Source organism: Delphinus delphis, chromosome 11 (assembly GCF_949987515.2).
Source record: "Delphinus delphis chromosome 11, mDelDel1.2, whole genome shotgun sequence".
In the NCBI taxonomy this organism is placed as follows: Eukaryota; Metazoa; Chordata; class Mammalia; order Artiodactyla; family Delphinidae; genus Delphinus; species Delphinus delphis.
Window position 1 is genome coordinate 2618788 of NC_082693.1, and position 18037 is coordinate 2636824.

The 18037-nt window shown below is 43.0% G+C and overlaps 1 protein-coding gene across 6 annotated transcripts in view; it reads right to left on the reverse strand.

Moving 5' to 3' along the window:
• ERC1 (ELKS/RAB6-interacting/CAST family member 1) overlaps nt 1-18037 on the reverse strand; it is a 393002-nt gene that overhangs the window by 75946 nt on the left and 299019 nt on the right. For all 6 annotated transcript variants that reach the window (XM_060024063.1, XM_060024061.1, XM_060024060.1 and 3 more), the window contains one exon: nt 11081-11225. In XM_060024063.1, the coding sequence (XP_059880046.1) occupies nt 11081-11225 (145 nt within the window). The remainder of the gene's footprint in view (nt 1-11080; nt 11226-18037) is intronic.

Genomic DNA, 18037 nt, shown 5'->3' on the forward strand with positions numbered 1-18037 from the left:
TACTGTGCTGTTTAAATCTGTTATTTCCTTACTTATGTTCTGATTGTTCTATCCATTACTGTGAATGGGGTAATGAAGTCTCCAACTGTTACTGTAGAACTGTCTACTTGTTCCTTCAATTATGTCAGGTTTTGCTTCATATATTTTGATGGTCTGTCCATTGATGTGTAAATGTTTATATCTGTTTCACTGTCCTGCTGTATTGAACTTTTCATTAATATATAACATCCTTCTTTGTCTTTTGTAAACTTTTTCAATTTAAAGTCTGTTTTCTTATATTAGTAGAGCCACTTATGCTCTCTTATGGTCACTATTTGCATGGAGTATCTTTTTCCATCCTTTCATTTTTAAACTTTTTTATGTCTCTGGACATCAAGTGGGCCTCCTGATGACAGCATGTAGTTGGTTTATCTGTTTTTATCCAATCTGTCAATCTCTGTCTTTTGATTGGAGAGTTTAACCAATTTACATTTAAAGTAATTACTCATAAGGAGGGGCTTACTTCTGCCATCGTGCTATTTATTTTCTACATGCCCTATAGTTTTTTTGTCCCTCACTTCCTGCATTACTGCCTTCTCTTGTATTTAGTTGATTTTTTTTTTTTGTAGCAAAATGTTTAAATTCCTTTCTTACTTCCTTTTGTGTATATGCTATATCTATTTTCTTTGTGGCTACCGTGGGGATTATATCTAACATCCTAAAGTTATAACTGTCTAATCTGAATTTACACCAGCTTAACTTCAATAACATATAAAAACTCTGCTCCTTTACAGCTCTGTCCCCACCCTTTCTAGCTGTTGATGTCACAAAACTACATGCTTATACAATGTGTAACCCGAAACATAAAAGTAATTCTTCTTAATGCGCCAGTCTCCTAAATTACGTAGAAAACAAGACGTGGAGCTACATACCAAAGTTACAGTAATATGAGCTTTTACACATAATTTTTTTCCCTTAAATCTATTAGTCTCTTAAATGATGCATAAAACAAAAACTACAGTTACAAACCATTGTTACAATAATACTAGCTTTTATAATTGCCCATGTATTTACCTTTATTGAGATCTTTATTTCTCCATGCAGCTTCATGCTACTGTCTAGTGTTGTCCTTTCATTTCACCCTGCAGGACTCCTGTGAGCATTTCTTGCAGGGCAGATCTAGTGGTCATGATCTCCTGCAGCTTCTGTTTAACTCAGACTGTCTTAATTTCTCCCTCATTTTTCAAGGAGAGTTTTACTGGATATAGGATTCTTGTTTTTTTCTTTTAGCTCTTTGAATATATCAGCCTCCCCAAAAAAGTCTTCTGGCCTCCAAAGATTCCAATAAGAAACCTGCTGAAAATCCGACTGAGGATCCTTGTATGTGATGACTCTCTCTTCATCTTTTGAAAGTTTGATTATAATGTGTCTCACTTTGAATTCATCTTACTTAGAGTTTGTTGAGATTCATGAATGTTTATATTTATGTCTTTCAGCAAATTTGGGAAGTTTTCACCATTATTTCTTCAGATATTCTCCCTGCCCCTTTCCCTCTCTCTTCTTCTGGGATTCCCATGATGTGTATGTTGGTCCACTTAATGCTGTCCCATAGGTCCCTAGGCTCTGTTCACTTTTCTTAAATCATTTTTCTTTCTGTTCCTCAGCCCTGATAATTTCCCTTATCCTATCCTCATGTGCACCGATTCTTTCTCCTGCCTGCTCAAAGCTGCCTCTGAATCCCTCTAAGTGAGGGATTTCATTTCAGTTAATGCACTTTTCAGTTCCAGAATTTCTTTTTAGTTTCTTTTTAGGTTTTATGTCCCTTTACTGATATTTCCATTTAGCCACATATCATTTTCTTGACATCCTCATTCCAAAAGGGAGAAGTTGGAAGGAGTAAAGGGGTTGTCAGTTCCAAGCAAGTTTGAAATCCAGCAGAACACATTCCATTAGGCTTCAAGGCCTGCGAACAAGGCCTCTGTGGCTCCAGGTTGTGCCCTCTGGCCACGTGGTGGCTTCACTGGCCTCTGCCTCTGGGCCCCCAGCAGCTCCGCTGACACAAAATCTTAACTTTAAAGTCTTGATTTTAAGGTAAAACTAATCAATACTATCAGAATTCAGGCAAGCAGTCACGTGCAGGACTGAGCCGGGTACAGAGCCTGAAAGGGAGCACGAGGGCCTGGTTCTGGGGTGCTGGTGATGATCTGCTTCTTGGATATGTATGCTGGTTACATGAGAGTATTTCCTTGTGAACATTCACTGACATGTATGCTTAGATGTGTACTTTTCTGTGTGTATATTTCAATAAAAAAGATTTTTTAAAAAAAGGTTGTAGAACAAGAAGATTTCAGCAATAGAGGAAATTATCTCTAGACAGAGAGAGTTATTTCCTTTAATTTAGCTCATGTTTTGCCATTTTCTACAGTTAAAGCATTACGGTAATGAAAAGAAGATGTTAAGTTATGGCTGCTCCTACCAGCTGACATAAAAGTGAGAGACCTATTTTAGTCTCAGAGTATTAAAAGATACAATTTAGCTATTTTAATATTATATAGTAAGAGACATAGTTATTTCAGTGCATGGCCATAAGAACAGTTGTAAGCCAGTGGCTAGTAATATCATTACCATTCAGGAAGATAATCCAGGATTAGGAAATACTGTTATAAACAGTGAATGTCTAAATACAGTTAAAGATGGCAATCAGCTGAATTAGAACCAGCCTTCAAAACTGCTTTCCTGTAGCGTGTAGCTCTGCCTGGTTATTTTTTCTAAACAATAAGGTAGATAGGGAGGCAACCGTGAGGAAAACTGTTGCAGAGATAACTTGATCTTACGAGTCTTCCATTTAGCAGAGACTGGGACAGAGCTGGCTAGAGGGACAGCACACAGTGCGTCCTTTCTCTGGATCCGGGCCAGTGACCGAGGGCCGATGGAGAAGTCAACCAGGCTCTTGCACGTGTTTAACGTGAGCCTTAATATACAGCTAGGTATTGGTTTCAGGCCTGCGAGGTGGATACATTTGCGAAGAGCACACATATATCTAAACATAGTTCGATCTCTTTGGATATTTCTGGTGACCTGGCTCATTAAAGTGCTAGGGAGGCCTGAAAGGCGCATGTTCAAAACGATCTTCAGAGGCACCTAATTTTAGAGTTGACTACTATTAGGCCGCAATCTCACACAAGGCCAGGAGAAACATGATACCCAATCCGGAGTGCCATACTGAGGCGCACCACCGGCAACACCACAAACTTTATGTTAAGCACATTCTCTACCTTGAAAAACCGCTACCGCAAACCCTGTTTTAGCACTAAAGCTCATCAATTTACTTAGTTAATTAAATTCTTACACTGTGTAAAATCTTTGAAATACAGGGGGAAAAGCTCTTGAACCTCAGCTATAACAGATGTTCATTCTTTGGCAGTCACTATTTTCTAGGAGCTTTTAACAGCTTTTCAATCTCTATTTGCTCTTCTTAAGAATGCAAATTTACCGATTCTTAAATTCTGCTGTTCAAAAGATATCTTAATAAATGATGTGTAATATTTTGGGGCCAGATTTCCATATATCTGCCCATGTACATATATGACAGTAACAGTATTTTCACACCCGAATCATTTGTGATGGTAATTTAGGATTACGACCATACATGTTTTCAAACTTGGCTGCTTAAAAATCGGTCTATCTGATTTCAGATGCTCTCTGAGTTCTCAATCAGAATTCTCTAACTCTCATTAATTCAGTCAACAATTTCTAAGATAATTGTTGAAAATGAGAAGGTATCTGTTGATGTAAGATCGGGAATAGATTTTGGCCTGTCAAGATTCTGACTTTTTAAACTGAGCACAGTCCATTATGGTAATTTATTTTCACTGTAATTTAGAAAAGAGCTTATTAAAGTACTATTTATCACGAGAGAATTACTGGGTCATTAATAATACAGCTAAAGGCTACTGAAATCTCTAACCAAAAGCCCACAATGATGGCAACACATTTCAGTGTAGTGATCAGCAGTGTTGGCAATGGAGGGACATGATTTGTTCTGAATCCCAGCTCCATCGCTTACTAGCTATGTGACTTTGGGCAAATTACTCACTGTCTCTCTCTTAGCATCTCCTCTGTACAATGAGGATAACTGTACTTCACAGGGTTGTTGTGAAGAGTATATGAGTTAATTCATGTGAAGCACTCAAAACAAGAGTTAGCTCAATAAATTTTAGATATTCTTATCTTGAATAATGTTTTCAAGAAAGCCAGATAGTACGGGTGATTTAATTTGGTCATGTACATTGTCCACAGGAAGGGCATTCTGTAACAGGTAATGTTATAGTTTTATATCACTCCTCTCGTCCTTGAATACAAATATCATTTAATTCCATATTCACTTTTAATAAGTATCCACACTGGTTCAAAAGGGACCAAAAGAGGCGGTAGGAATAGATTCTGTGGAGTACACTGGTCTGAACTGACTCCTGCCAAGAGAAGTTTAGTGGGGGAAAGGGGAACCACCCTAAACCAGCCTTCTTTTTACTCATGTTTAATGAGATCCTCAGACCAAGGTCAAGGAGCACAGGAAACAGTTATAAATCATGCCACCTGACGGGAGAAGGAATAGGAGGGGCACGTGCACTGGGGCAGGAAATCTAGGTTGATTTATTTGCATTGAGACAATTCAAGAGGGATCAGGAGACTCAGAAGGTTTATAAATTCCCTGTGGCATCATAAAAGGCAGCGGTCTGACAATAGGAAGGGCAAGCTAGATTTGACGCTAGAAAAGAAGGGAAGGGTCTTATCAAAGTTTTGTGAAGAATTTTTCTACATCTGGAATTGATGACAAAAAAGATGGAAGAGATGGAAGAAAGGAGGCTGGGAGGATTCCAGATTTCCCCACATCTCCCAGCCTCTGGACTTCACTTAACTCCAAGCAAGCAGAACTCATCAAAATATGATCTATTTCTTTGTAGGATACAAAAACGGTTTCAAGGGGATAGTGAGTAACCAGGATTTCTTTTTTAACTTTAAAATGCAATACTTACTACTTTCATAAAGTAAGGAAATTCCTATAGACAGATTTAAACAATCCTTACATATGTGTTTTCTTATGCTTTACAATTCCTTCTTTTAAAACTGTTCCCAATGTCAGCAATTAGCAGGTAATATAGCTATAAGTAAATATATTGACTTGTCAAAAATTGGAAAATACATAACTTTAGACCTCAAAATTAATTTTATCTATCCATGTAATATTATAGATGAGGAAGATAAGACCAGAGAGGTAAGTTAGGAAGCTTGTGACTTGATTCATTAAAAAAACCGAAAGAATAAATTAGTGGCCAACACTTACATTTCAAGAGATTTGTAAGTGAAGGGGGTCAGAAAGTATAAACTTCCAGTTATAAGATTAAGTCCTGGGAATGCGATGTACAGCATGGTGATGAGAGTGAACAATACTGTGTTGTACATTTGAAGGTTACTGAGAGTCAAGATCTTAAAAGTTTTCATCACAAGAAAAAAAAATGTAACTGTGTGGTGATGGATGTAAACTAACCTTACTGTGGTGATCGTTTCACAATATACACACATATCACATCATTATGTTGCACATCTAAAACTAATATAATGCTGTATGTCAACTACACCTCGATTAAAAAAGAGAGGTTTATACATATGGATTCTCTGTGTGTGGGGGCGGTATGGATGACTGGATTACACAGGGCTCTCGTCTTGCAGGGTCACAACGAGCTGGAATTAAAAGCGGCGGCCTCTCTGGACAACGCACGTGGCCCCCAGTTCATCATGGTCTCTCCTCTCGTCTTACATGCGTCCCTCCCCTCTTGAGTTATGGCATCTGCCTGGCCCACACAGCCCTCAGGCTTGGGGCTATAAGGCATCTGAATAGTACGCTGTAGGTTGTGAAGTGCTGTGTATCAGTTGATGGGGTATTACTGCTCCAGATGATACACTTAGTTTATCAACAGAGTTGGAGCTGGAGCTGAGGTCTGGAGCTGGAGCAACAGTTACCGGTGGGGATTCCTACATTTGAAGAGGACACTGTGGCTCAGAGTAAACGCAACAACTCGTAGGACAGCAAGTGAACAGTGCTGCTGCTTCTTTCCTCCTCCCTCTCGCATTTTAGCTTCTGCCCAAAGGAGGACGAATGTGTGAATGAAGAAAAGCAAAGAATGGCTTTGCTAATGTAAGGAAAAAAACCAATTCCGTGGCTAGGAAATTCCAAACTACAAAGATGAGTCTTGAAGTGAAGATTAAAGCAGAGATTAAGCTGAGGAAGTAGAAGGCAATTCCAGAGATGAGGGCAGTGAACGGAAAATGCTTTGCATCCAGTTCCTTTCAAATAAATCTGGATACCAGCGGCAGGAAACATGCAGCTGATCCTGATGTTTGTAGTGGTTTAGAGGAAGAAGTATGTATACTGAATACTTAATATGTAAGAATCTAGAACTGAAGGGAGATAGGATAATTAAAACGAGATGAGCACGTTTATCTGACCAAGTCAATACGGGCTGCTGAATCATGAAATAAGGATTGAACTGTAATCGTCTACTCTGTCAACTTCTGGATATCGGATATTCTAACCAGCAGAAGGTTTTCACTCTCTCTGATCACCACGTACCAGCCACCTTCAGGGGATAACGTCACACAGATGGCTGAGAGGCTGGCTCGTGGACACGGCAAGTACAGGACAGAGCAGGCAGGCCAGCACGACACAGAGGGAAGGGGTCCTCCGGCAGCGCCAGACGCCCGTGTGTCCTCTGAGAGATGCCTGCTGCGTCCCAGCACCTGGCATCGCGGGTGCGCGGAGGCTGGCCTCATCACCAAGAACGCCGGCGCTTGGCGAGGCGGCCAGACGCCTCTGGCTCTGCCCCCCACGTGCAGCCTCTGCAGCACTCCCGCTACCTCAACATTTGCTGTTTATTTTTTCCTTTGTTCACTGACAACTCAGGAGCTCTCTGTAGCTTCACCCTATTGCTGTTCTCTTTTCATAGAATGTAAAATCGTTTTGTTGTTCTCTCTCCAATGTTAGATGTCACTTTTAAACTAGTTTTAATACTATGATGAATGGGTTTTCCCAGCTGCTCCAGAACTGGTGGCCCAGGCCCAACGCCGGGGACAAAGGAGAGCTCAGCAGGTCACATTCTAGAGAGCCCACAAGGGGGGTGGGGGGGGCAGAAAAGGCACCACCGTCCACCAGGCCAGCCCCTCACAGCTCATGCCTTTTCTGGGTTGCGACTGGTGTGCGGTGATGCTAAGTCTGGCAGAAGGAGTCTTGACGTCACGGGGAGCAGACAGTCATGCACAAGGGGGGCCCCTGTGCTCAGTGAGAGAGGCTCAAAGAGGATTCAGCCCTAAATCCTAGAGTCTTCAATCTTGAAGACGGGGTTTGAGTAGAAGAAAAGGAAACAGGCTTCTCCTTCCTTTGTTTGGTACCTGCTCAGGCATCGGACTTGTTGGTTTGTCTTGTGCTTATCTGAGGAGGAGAAAGGACACCTAGAGACAGAGAGCAGGATGGACAGAGGAGCACGTGGCAGCCGACACGCTCTCTTCAGCCCAGCAAGGAGCAGCCAGGTCTGAGTCTTCCGGGCACTGCTCACCCCTCGGGGGTCAACGCTGGCCAGAGAAGCAGCATCAAAGGGCTGCAATGGCATCAGAGGACCCCAACGCCAAAGGAAGAGGGAGAAAGGCATGAAGAGGACAGAACCTGTCCCTTCCTGCTGCAGGCCCCTCTTGGGGGCGGAGGCAGGCAAGAGAAGATGAAGCGAGTTCTGCTCTGATGCCTCATCTGCCTTCTGAGGTCAGAGAGTAAAGTGGTCTTTTCTAGAGCTGAACATACACATGGAATCACACAGCACGTACTCCTCTACATCTGAACAGTGTCTCACCACAGGAGGACACCACTGTTTGCTTGTTCACTCACTTCTCATAGCAGCCAGCCTTCCAGGCCGCCTGCACTGGTCCCCCCACGTTGTAGGTGGCTGGTGCACGTGCAACAGGACAAGGGGAAGTGATGGTGTGCCCCTTCCGAGACAGGTTATAAGGACATCGTGGCTTCCATCTTGGCTGCTCTCTTCCCCTCCCCTGGATCATGTGCTTAGGGGAAACCAGCCCCATGTCCTAAGTAACCCCATGGAGAAGCCTAAAAGGTACAGAGCCCCGGGCCATGTGAGTGAGCCCTGTTGCCCCGGCCAAGCGTCAGGTAACTGCAGGCCTGGCCAGGAGCCTGACTGCAAACTCATGGGGACCTGAGCGAGAACGACCAGCTTGGGCCGGTGTCCTGGGCCTGCTCAGCGGCTGTCAGAACCCCTAGTTCCACCTGATGAAGCAACAAGTCAGGGGAGAAGTATCACGCAGGCACCCTGTGTGTCACAGGCAGCTCCCTGGAGACTAACCAACTGGTAACAGGAGAGCGGGCAGAACGTAGTAAAAGACAATCACTGAAAGCAAGATTCACTTAATTCAGATATTTTTTCATACCGGACCTACTGAAATACTTGGGGCAGCAGTGAAGTCCCCCCTTTTCCATCAGGGACTTAGGGATTAGGGAAATTAAGCGGTCTTATGAGGCTAAAGAAGTAAAATACAGAAAACACAACAGAAAATGAAGCAAGTCTGTGCAAATGCTTGTCTGAAGAGGACAGGATCCCCCCACTGCCGCCAGGACCACCCGGGGGTCACGCAAGGAAGGAGAGCGGGGACTGCTGGGAAAAGACTGCAGGGACAGGAGGGCATGTTTGGTCTGGGACAGTGAAACAGAGACCCTGTGAGCAGGCTCGGCCAGGTGAGCAGGTGACAGCACGTCTGTCTGACAATCAGCTCACTTCCCCAGTGACAGACACGTTTCCACAGAACATGCACCAGGAGACCTCAGCTCATGACACAGCTCTGCACGGACACACTGCTCGTCTCAAGATCTGGGTCCTGTCTGAAGACACTGACTGATTCTCACTAACTGCTCCCTAATGGAACAGGAGACGGCATCCACCTCCTAGCTGGGAGGATGACGCGCAGACCCAGGCAGCCCACCCGAGTTTTCTGCACCCACGACACAAGCACAGATGCATCATTTACGACCCCTCCAGCCTCCTCAGTCCGCTGAGCTAGCCTTATCCATTCATAATTCTCCTGCTGAACATAACGGAAACTGATAATCTGTTCAGAAAATGGGAAATGAGGACCAATTAGAATCAGTTACAGCTCTTAAAATGAGACAGGTTGAGCAATGTGAGCTGGGTGACAAACCGCTGATCAATTTTTTTGCTCCGTTTTCTTCTGTGATATGAAAGAAGTCTATCTCTCTCTCTCTTTCTTTTTTTTTGTCAAGCTAGGTGACCTGAAAATGTTTATGTGGCAGAATTCCCACAAATGATGGATAAAGTGGTTGAACTTGCAATAAAGGGAGGCCCCCAGAGCACCTTTGTTTTGCTTTCCCTTGTGTCACTGGCACCCAGGAGAGGGTGAAAGCTCATAGTGAATTCCATCTCTTAAAGGGATGAACGTCCAGGGGTACCAGAGCTTAAGTGGGTAAAAGTTTTCTTTCACTTGCAAATGAGCACTGGGTTGTTTTTTGCTGGTCATCTATCTATCTTGCAGTAGGGAACATCTTCTGGTGTTTTCTCATCAAAGTCAGCCACATAAAGTCTATTTATAAGCAGTTTTATTAGTCTTTAAAATAGAGAAAATATCTTTATTGTGTAAATAGTGATTCTTGTTTATTTGAACATTAAATATGATGCTAAGACTTCCCTGGTGGCGCAGCAGTTAAGAATCCGCCTGCCAATGCAGGGGACATGGGTTCCATCCCTGGTGCGGGAGGATCCCACATGCTGTGGAGCAACTAAGTTCATGCGCCACAACTATTGAGCCCTCATGCCTAGAGCTGGTGCTCTGCAACAAGAGAAGCCACCGCACCGCAACGAAGAGTAGCCCCCCCCTCGCCGCAACTAGAGAAAGCCTGCGCACAGCAACAAAGACCCAACACAGCCAAAAATAAATAAATGAAAAATGATGCTATCAATTGATGATTGATCCTCTAAAGTAGAAAAAAAGAAATTCCTTCACTTGAAAACTTTCCTACTCTGATTACTTCAGGCAGAAGGGAGAATGTGGGCAGCCCAAACGTACAGAAAAGTGGCGGAGGATGAAGGGGATGACCCGGAAGGCAGGAGGTGGACACTCGTGTAGAACAGGAATGCCGGGAACAGCACTGAAGATGGAGAGGACGCAGACTCTGAAATTCAGCTTTCTCCTTATCTTCAAAGGGGAAAAAGATCTGCCCCAGTTTTAAAATTGTGGCAAAGTATACACAACATAAAATTTACCATTTTAACCATTTTTAAGTGTGCAGTTCTGTCCATTAAGTATATTTACATTGTTGTGCAACCATCATCAATGAGGAAATTTCTAGCTTTTATTTTCACAGATGAAAGGCCTCACGTTAGTATTAAGCATTAAATTTGGGGAAGGTTTTGGGTGGAAAAGAAAAGGGCAAAACTTTGCTCTTACCATCAGAGCTTACCCAGCCTTGAATAACAGGAAATCACTTAAATGAAAATACCCTTAGTGCCTTCTGTAGCGGGAATCTGACTGGACGTAAGGGATAAGACTTTTCACCCGCTGGTGGTATGTGCACACCACCACCAGCTCCACACCACTGCTGCCTGCCCTTACATGCGGCCTCTGCCCCTGGAGGTACCACTGAGGACCCCAACAGCCCTTGCAGATACCCCACAGCACTTGCCAAGGACCACGCAGTTGTCAGTGCTGTGGACGACCCCTGCGGCCTGACCCCAAGAGACATGCAAAACCCCCCCCCCCCCAAGAAAACCTTTTTCATTTCAAATGGGCAGAATTTCACTAATTTCATCCAGCCATTGCAAAAGTTAAAAAAGTTCTCCTAAGACGTGTGACACCTTCTAAACCAGTCCTCTGACCAAGAATGCTCTGTGCTTCCTAGACAAAGCAGAGGTTTGAAGGCTGAAGTCTCTGCTGGCGAAGATCAATTAGATAAAGACCAGACCTCTGGCCCGAGGTGGGAGACCTGAGTGCGTGAGCCGCGGGCAGCCCCCCCCAGCCCCCCCAGCCATACCTGCTGCTTGAGCTGCTGCACGAGCCGGTCCTTCTCCCGCTTCAGGGCAGCCACTTCTTCCTGGGTCTTTTTCTTCGAGGATGAAAGCTCCAAAAGAGCTATATTGGCATCTTTTTCACTGATGGCGGCCAGAAGGGCTTCCTGCCTGCAAACGGAAGAAAACATCCCGATTTCCATCTAGTCCTCACAGCAATCCTCAAGTTACTAGTACCATTACCTCCATTTTATGGGTGGTGAAACTAAGGCTTCGAGAGCGTATGCAGCTGCCCAAGTTCACACTTGAAGCAAACGGTCCGGGCAGGAATCCCATTCAGGGCTTCTTGACTCTAAATGTCTTTATCAGGTTGTTATACTGACATTTTAATGAAGAGTTCCTAGATCTAGTTGTAGTTAAACTTGGACAGTAAACGAAGTTAATGACTTTTTTTTAAAGTAGGAATTATCCTGTCATCTATACATTTTACCCATTTGACTCATTCTTTTGATAAGTATTCTGTGGTTTCCAGGCAAACGAGGCACCACTAAAACTGAAAACATTTTTATGTACAGAATGTGTAACGAACTGTAAACGTTAGTAAATGGGATTCAGGAAATCAGCCAGCTGCTCCCGGGGCACTCTGAACATCTATGAATCTTTTTATCTCATCAATGCAAATACGTTTCCAGTCAAGGCCTTCCTTGGCAATGATCTGCACATTTCGAAACAACAATTTAAACTTCACTGATTCCTTGTGGTTTACCTAACAGCTATTTTTGGGTTCATATCCAGAAGGAAAAGAAGGTGGGATTTTAGGGGAGGGGCGTTGAACTGAGAAATTGACAAAATAGTCAGAATGAAGTTGGTGAACAATTAGTCTCATAGTCCAAATGCATTCCTCTATAGCTCATCTTTTATGTAATAAGTCATCTGGAAGAAGACAGATCTGATTTACAGGAACTATAAAAGTGGCCTGAGCTTTTGACCTGAGGAAATGCTGGATCTGAGAACGCACTGCCCAAGTTTAACCTTGCTTCTGTCTCTTGTTAAGATAATTACGCTTCAACAGCAGTCATATGGAAGAGTTTTAGTTTAGCCACAAACTGGAAGACTATCTTTTGCACATTCTGACAAGGATATTCCATACTCAGATGGGTAGGTCTGGGGAACCCTGAACAAGCAGTGCTAACAAATGGAAGACGTGGATCAGTTTACATCATGGAAATGAGGATTTGTTTAACTAGTCTTCGCTGTTGGAAGGGAAGATTCGTTGACCTCAGTATAACTTTCCACTGTCCTCACTCTACATGAGTCTAAGAAATGGCAGATGGCTTATCCCATGAAGTCAACACCAAAGGGATAACGACAGTCTAAATATATCCACTGACCACTTGAAAAAAATATGTTAAGTGGTGAAATGAGCTTAAAGGTGAAGGAGTTCAAGATGGTCTCACTCTGCGGTTTCCTGTTAATTGCTGTCATCTGTTCCCTTTTGGGGAGCCCAGAGACTGACAAGCTGGGACGAGAAATGTGCCTTCTCAATAAGGGGGCTGCATTTCTGTGCGTCAATAGTCAGAATGACACATTTAGCGGCAGGCAAATAACAGACGACGAATGCAAGATAAATTACTCTGTCCAGTTAGACCGAGTCATGAGAACTTCTGCCGAATGCAAGATAAAAGGCGATAGGATCTGAGTTCCATTCTGTACTTAAGGAAAGAAGCGTCATAATACGAAATGGTAAAAATGATCCTATACTGTTGAAACATCTTGACTGAATTCCAAATTCTTTTATAAATGATATGCTTGGCCAGCTAGTGTGGTACAGTTAATCTCTGGGGTAAAATGTCACATTCCCCAAATGCAATATGATATAACAGGTGCCAATTCATATTCTAAATTTTAAAATAAAGGATGTGGCACTGGCGTCTGAGCCATTGGAATGGTGCCTTTTTTAATAAGATATATATTTTGAAGTCTTTTTTTCTTTTTCTGTACGATTCAAATAGAAATTTTATTATGTCATTGATGCTATTTACTTTTCATTGAGCACTGATAATATATTATGAACTGCACAGAATCAAATTTTCTCTCCCACACCCAAGGCTCTCACCCTCTAAAAATTCCCTAGCGGATTAACATAACACTGTCCTTTCCATTTTAAAACTGTACTCTCGGTATTGACTTCTACCTGTGTATGCGCCCATAAAGGGCAATTCACAGTCAAGAGAATGAAATGTCTTGATTGCATATGATCATGTAAACTCTGGGTAATGTTAGTATCTTTTGTGGGTTTATTAGCTTTCAGGTTTTTCTCTTGTTTTTGGAAGGGGACAGAGATTGTACTGTTTTCCCTATAATTTTGGTAAATTTGAAACGGACACCATGGGAAGAACAACTTCTTGAAAACAGTTTGGAGGACAGGAACAAAAATAAAGCTGGTAAGTAGTAACAGCCGTCTAATTTATGGGGAATAAGAAAAACTCTTGTTCCCTCAATACATGTGATAGCAAAGACCATATTTGTAGTTGAGCTTACGTGGTTAAGCTTTACAAAGAACATTCAAGTGTCTAAGCTAAGAAATTCTAAGAATACCCTGCCTTTCAGAGGGAGTGGAATTTGGAGCAAAAAAGCAAATAGTAAAAAGGATTTTATTTTAGTAGCCACCTATTCTTAATACAACTGCTTCTTTGAAAAACAGGTATTTTCTGATAACAAAGTAATGTTCATTCATTGCTGAAAAATGGCAAGATACAGAAAACTGTGAAGAAGGAAATAAAAATACCTGCAATAATTCCTTTCTAATCAGAGTCAATTACTTGAGAGCTGAAAGGCAGCTATTCTAACACTAATACGGCTATTTCAAAGAGAATGAACCTTCCTGGGGATTAATAATCAACTTCAAAAGCTTTACTAATCCAAGGCTCTCCACAGAAGAGGAACACTTGCTGGTGGAACACTTCCTGACTTCATTTCCCATAAGCCCATAGGGAGTAACACCAGCACATGAAACACAAAAGGGAACATACATAGGCCACAAGCCCAGACAAAAGAAGAACTAAGATGCTCTTCCTGCCAAATCACTCTCCTTGTTCTCTTAGTGGCTTTTCCTCAGTTAAAAATAAAAAAAAATGAAAATGTGCACACAGGACCTTTCAAAGTGATTAGTAATTCCCTACTGCATGACTAACAGGCCCCCTGACTTGCATAATGAGTAGGTAGTAACAGAAATCCAACTTTAAGTCATTAGTCTAGTCACACCATCCCTGGTGCTGTAAACTACCAGAACAGTTGAACCTGCCCTTTGACCTGCAAATTCTAATAGAATCAAGATGTCTCTAAAAGTTCTGCTGTGGCATTTGAGCTTCAAGAAATGGTAAGACCATCTTCTCTGTCCCCCTCCCCCTTCCAGCAAATTTCAGAAACAAGAGGCAAATACCCAAGGCAAGCGGAGCTCAAAATCCTGCTGGTACCTCCTGAATCCTTAAGGACAACACACGAGCCCTCTCTTACTAGTAAACGACGGTGGTTAGCAATTTAAGAGTGAGTCCTAGGTAAGCGTGCGTTTAACAGAAATGCAAGACAGAAAAGGAGTATGAATGAAGGGATATTATAACAGTTTATTTTTCCCTCTTCCTCCAACTGGGTATTCCAAACAGAACGATTAAATAATCGTGTTTCATAAGTTTCATAATCCAGAAAACACGAGGAAAGAGAGCAGATGAAAGCAACAGTGAGATCAGTAGCTTTGGACGTATTACTGTCAAAGACATGTAGGCACAGCTTACTCCAATTTTAAGATGAATCTGAAATCCAGATTCTCTTACTGATGCCTCCTTTACTTGTAATTTAACCGGTTAACTACCCGGGGTGAAATCTCTTTCACCCCTTCATTTCCCTTGGCGAGGAGGTCCTCCAGCCTCCCTCACGGAGGCCTCAGAGGGTGTGGCCGATACGCCACCTTACGAAAGCTCAGTGGGCAAGCCTGGCTGAAATACCTGAACTTCCAAATCTGGTCCCTGAACATCTCCTTATGTCCTCTCTAGGGAGTCTTTACTTAGATACTCAGCATTACCTTTAATATAAAATGTCTACACTAAGTCAGGTCTTCCATCCGTCATAACGAATCTCCCGTTCAACGTTAACTGAATCACCACACTTCTAGGCCCACAGCCTGAGAACACTGAAAAAATTTGATTTCCTCTTTGTTCCCCAGAACCAATATGTAAGTTTTGTGGATTCTTCCTTTCTAATAGTTTTTAATGAACCCACCACTTTGTACCTGCATGTTCACTATCAGGGTCCCCAGCATCCTTTTATCACAGGCCTGCATGATTCTTAAAACGCCTTCTCTGACCTCACTGCTGTTCTCACTGTCCTGCTTCCAGCATCACTTTCATCAGGTTTCTTAATGTATTAAACACTTGGGCCTAATATCTGACCAGCTACAATTTTCTATCTACTCCTTCCTCAGTGTCTTCCAAGGACTGTGTGTCACTGAGACATGACTTGTTTTCACTTAGTTTTATGCCACACGCTCTACCTGAAAGGCCTGAGCTTTCTCCTCACCGGCTGCTAACTTCTTTCTGTTCAGCATTCCCTTCCAGCACTTTCACAGTTTAGATTAATAGGCATCTGCTCTGTGAAGGTCCTTCAATTCTTCTACATGGGTCTGCTTCCCCAACTATACTATGCTTATGGCTTATGTCTTTAAAGTTTTCTTTTAATGTTGAGTTTCTTGGTCTTTCAATTTGTTGCTTTGCTAATTTTTAAACTTTTTTTCTTCTTAATTGTGGTAAAATACACATAAAATTTACCATCTTAACCGCTTTTAAACCAAGACCAGGGACAGGAGGCTGTCACCTGAAGGGGGGGGTGGGCGTGCCCCCAGGACGGGGAAAGCGAGTGGTGCCAGGCCCCTGCCGCCCGCTGCCTTGCTGCGAAGTGCTCCCTGGGCTCCCAGTGGCCAGGTTACAGCCCAGGTCCCATCTGCTTAAGTACCATCCATTCTCCCTGAGCCAAGAGCTTGGCCACAGGGGCCACGCTGGCCAGTGGCACAAGGTTCCAAATGCTGCTTCCCAAGCTGGCTGACCAGAGGCTGCAGCTAGGATTCCCTGCCAGCGGTCTGAGGGTCCCCAGGGACCTGAAACAGATTTTCCAGGGTTTAAACACCTGTAAAAAAATGTTTGTTTTCATTTTGCTTACTCTAAAAAAGGACCCCCTAACCAGTCACAATGACAGAACTATTTTGTGACAACTAGAAATGAAAAGGTTTTCACAGATTAAAAAAAAATACACATAACATTTACCATCTTAACCGTGTTTAAGGGTACAGTGCCGCAGTGCCAAGGACACTCATACTGCAGTGCAGCCGTCTCCAGAGCGCTTTGTCTTGCACAGCTTAAACTATGGATTAAACGATCCCCAGCCTCCTCCCGAAGCCCCTGGCAAACCACCCTCTCCTTGTCTCTATGAATCAGGCTACTCTAGAGCCTCACGTAAAGGCAGCCACACAGTATTTGTCCTTCTGTGACTGGCTTACGTCCCTGAACATAAAGTCCTCAAGGTTCATCCCTGTGGCAGCATGTGTCAGAATCTCCCTTTGTTTCAAAGCTGAATAGTATGCCACTGTACGCAGCCGTCACGCTTTGTCCATTCATCAGTCGATGGACACTGGGGTTGCTTCCACCTTCTGGCTATTGTGAATGCTCCTATCTTTAATTTTTAAAATGTATTATTTTCCTTCTAGAGGTGTGGTTCACGACTGTGAATACCAAAAGCTTGCACATATTGTTAATTTTCTACATTGCATGTGCCTGAACCATTTACACTTTTTTCTCTTCTTTTCTTTTGGCTTCAGTTACTCTATACTCTGATATTATCTGCCAGTCTTTTTTTTTTTTTTTTTTTTTTGCCTAAAGTCTTTGCTCAGAAACAGCTGGAATACAAGCTCCACGAAGGCAGGGTGTCTGTCTATTGTGTTGTGTGTCCCAAGTGCCAAGAACGGCTCCTGGCACCAGCAGGCACTTCATACATGCACCCTGAACCAACAGCTCCTCCAGTTCTGACTCCTTTCCCATCTGCCATAGTGGTTCCCAACTGCTCCAACGTTTTCACTTATTCTGAAGCTGGGCTTCACTGTATTTTATTTATTTATTTATTTTTAAAAGGGCTTCAAATGCTTGGCTTTTTTATTTATTTATGGCTGTGTTGGGTCTTCGTTTCTGTGCGAGGGCTTTCCCTAGTTGTGGCAAGCGGGGGCCACTCTTCATTGCGCTGCACGGGCCTCTCACTATCGCGGCCTCTCCTATTGCGGAGCACAGGCTCCAGACGCGCAGGCTCAGCAGTGGCTCACGGGCCCAGTTGCTCCGTGGCATGTGGGATCTTCCCAGACCAGGGCTCGAACCCGTGTCCCCTGCATTAGCAGGCAGATTCTCAACCACTGCGCCACCAGGGAAGTCCCACTGTATTTTTAAGGCTTTTTTTTTTTTTTCAGTCCAGCAGCATGGAAAGCAACTGAGCAGAGGGTTAGAGTAGGGGATATCAAAATTTGAAAACATGAAAAAAACCAAGACTAGAAAGAGACCACTAGCTCCGGCCAATTCACATTTCATTAAAAGAAGAGTTTTGCTTTTCTCTAACTAGACAGAGGACAACTGGAGAAGTAGGTTCAATTCTGGAGGCCATTATTCAAGAGGCAATTAAAAGTAGAGGGATCCAAAGGAAGGTGACAGGATGGGGTTATATAAGGGCATATTAATCCAAAAAGATTTACCCACAGAGCATGACTGATACTAGAAGAGCAGAAACAGGAAAGGCAGAAATAGGATTTTTTTTTTTTTTTTTTTTTTTTAGAAATAGGATTTTAATCTGTGTCTCTCTAGAAAGCACATATGACACTAAAGGGAGGACAGTCACAAAGATACATATTTCAGTTTATAAAGTGATCATCTAACGTATTATCTCCTATTAATAAGTAG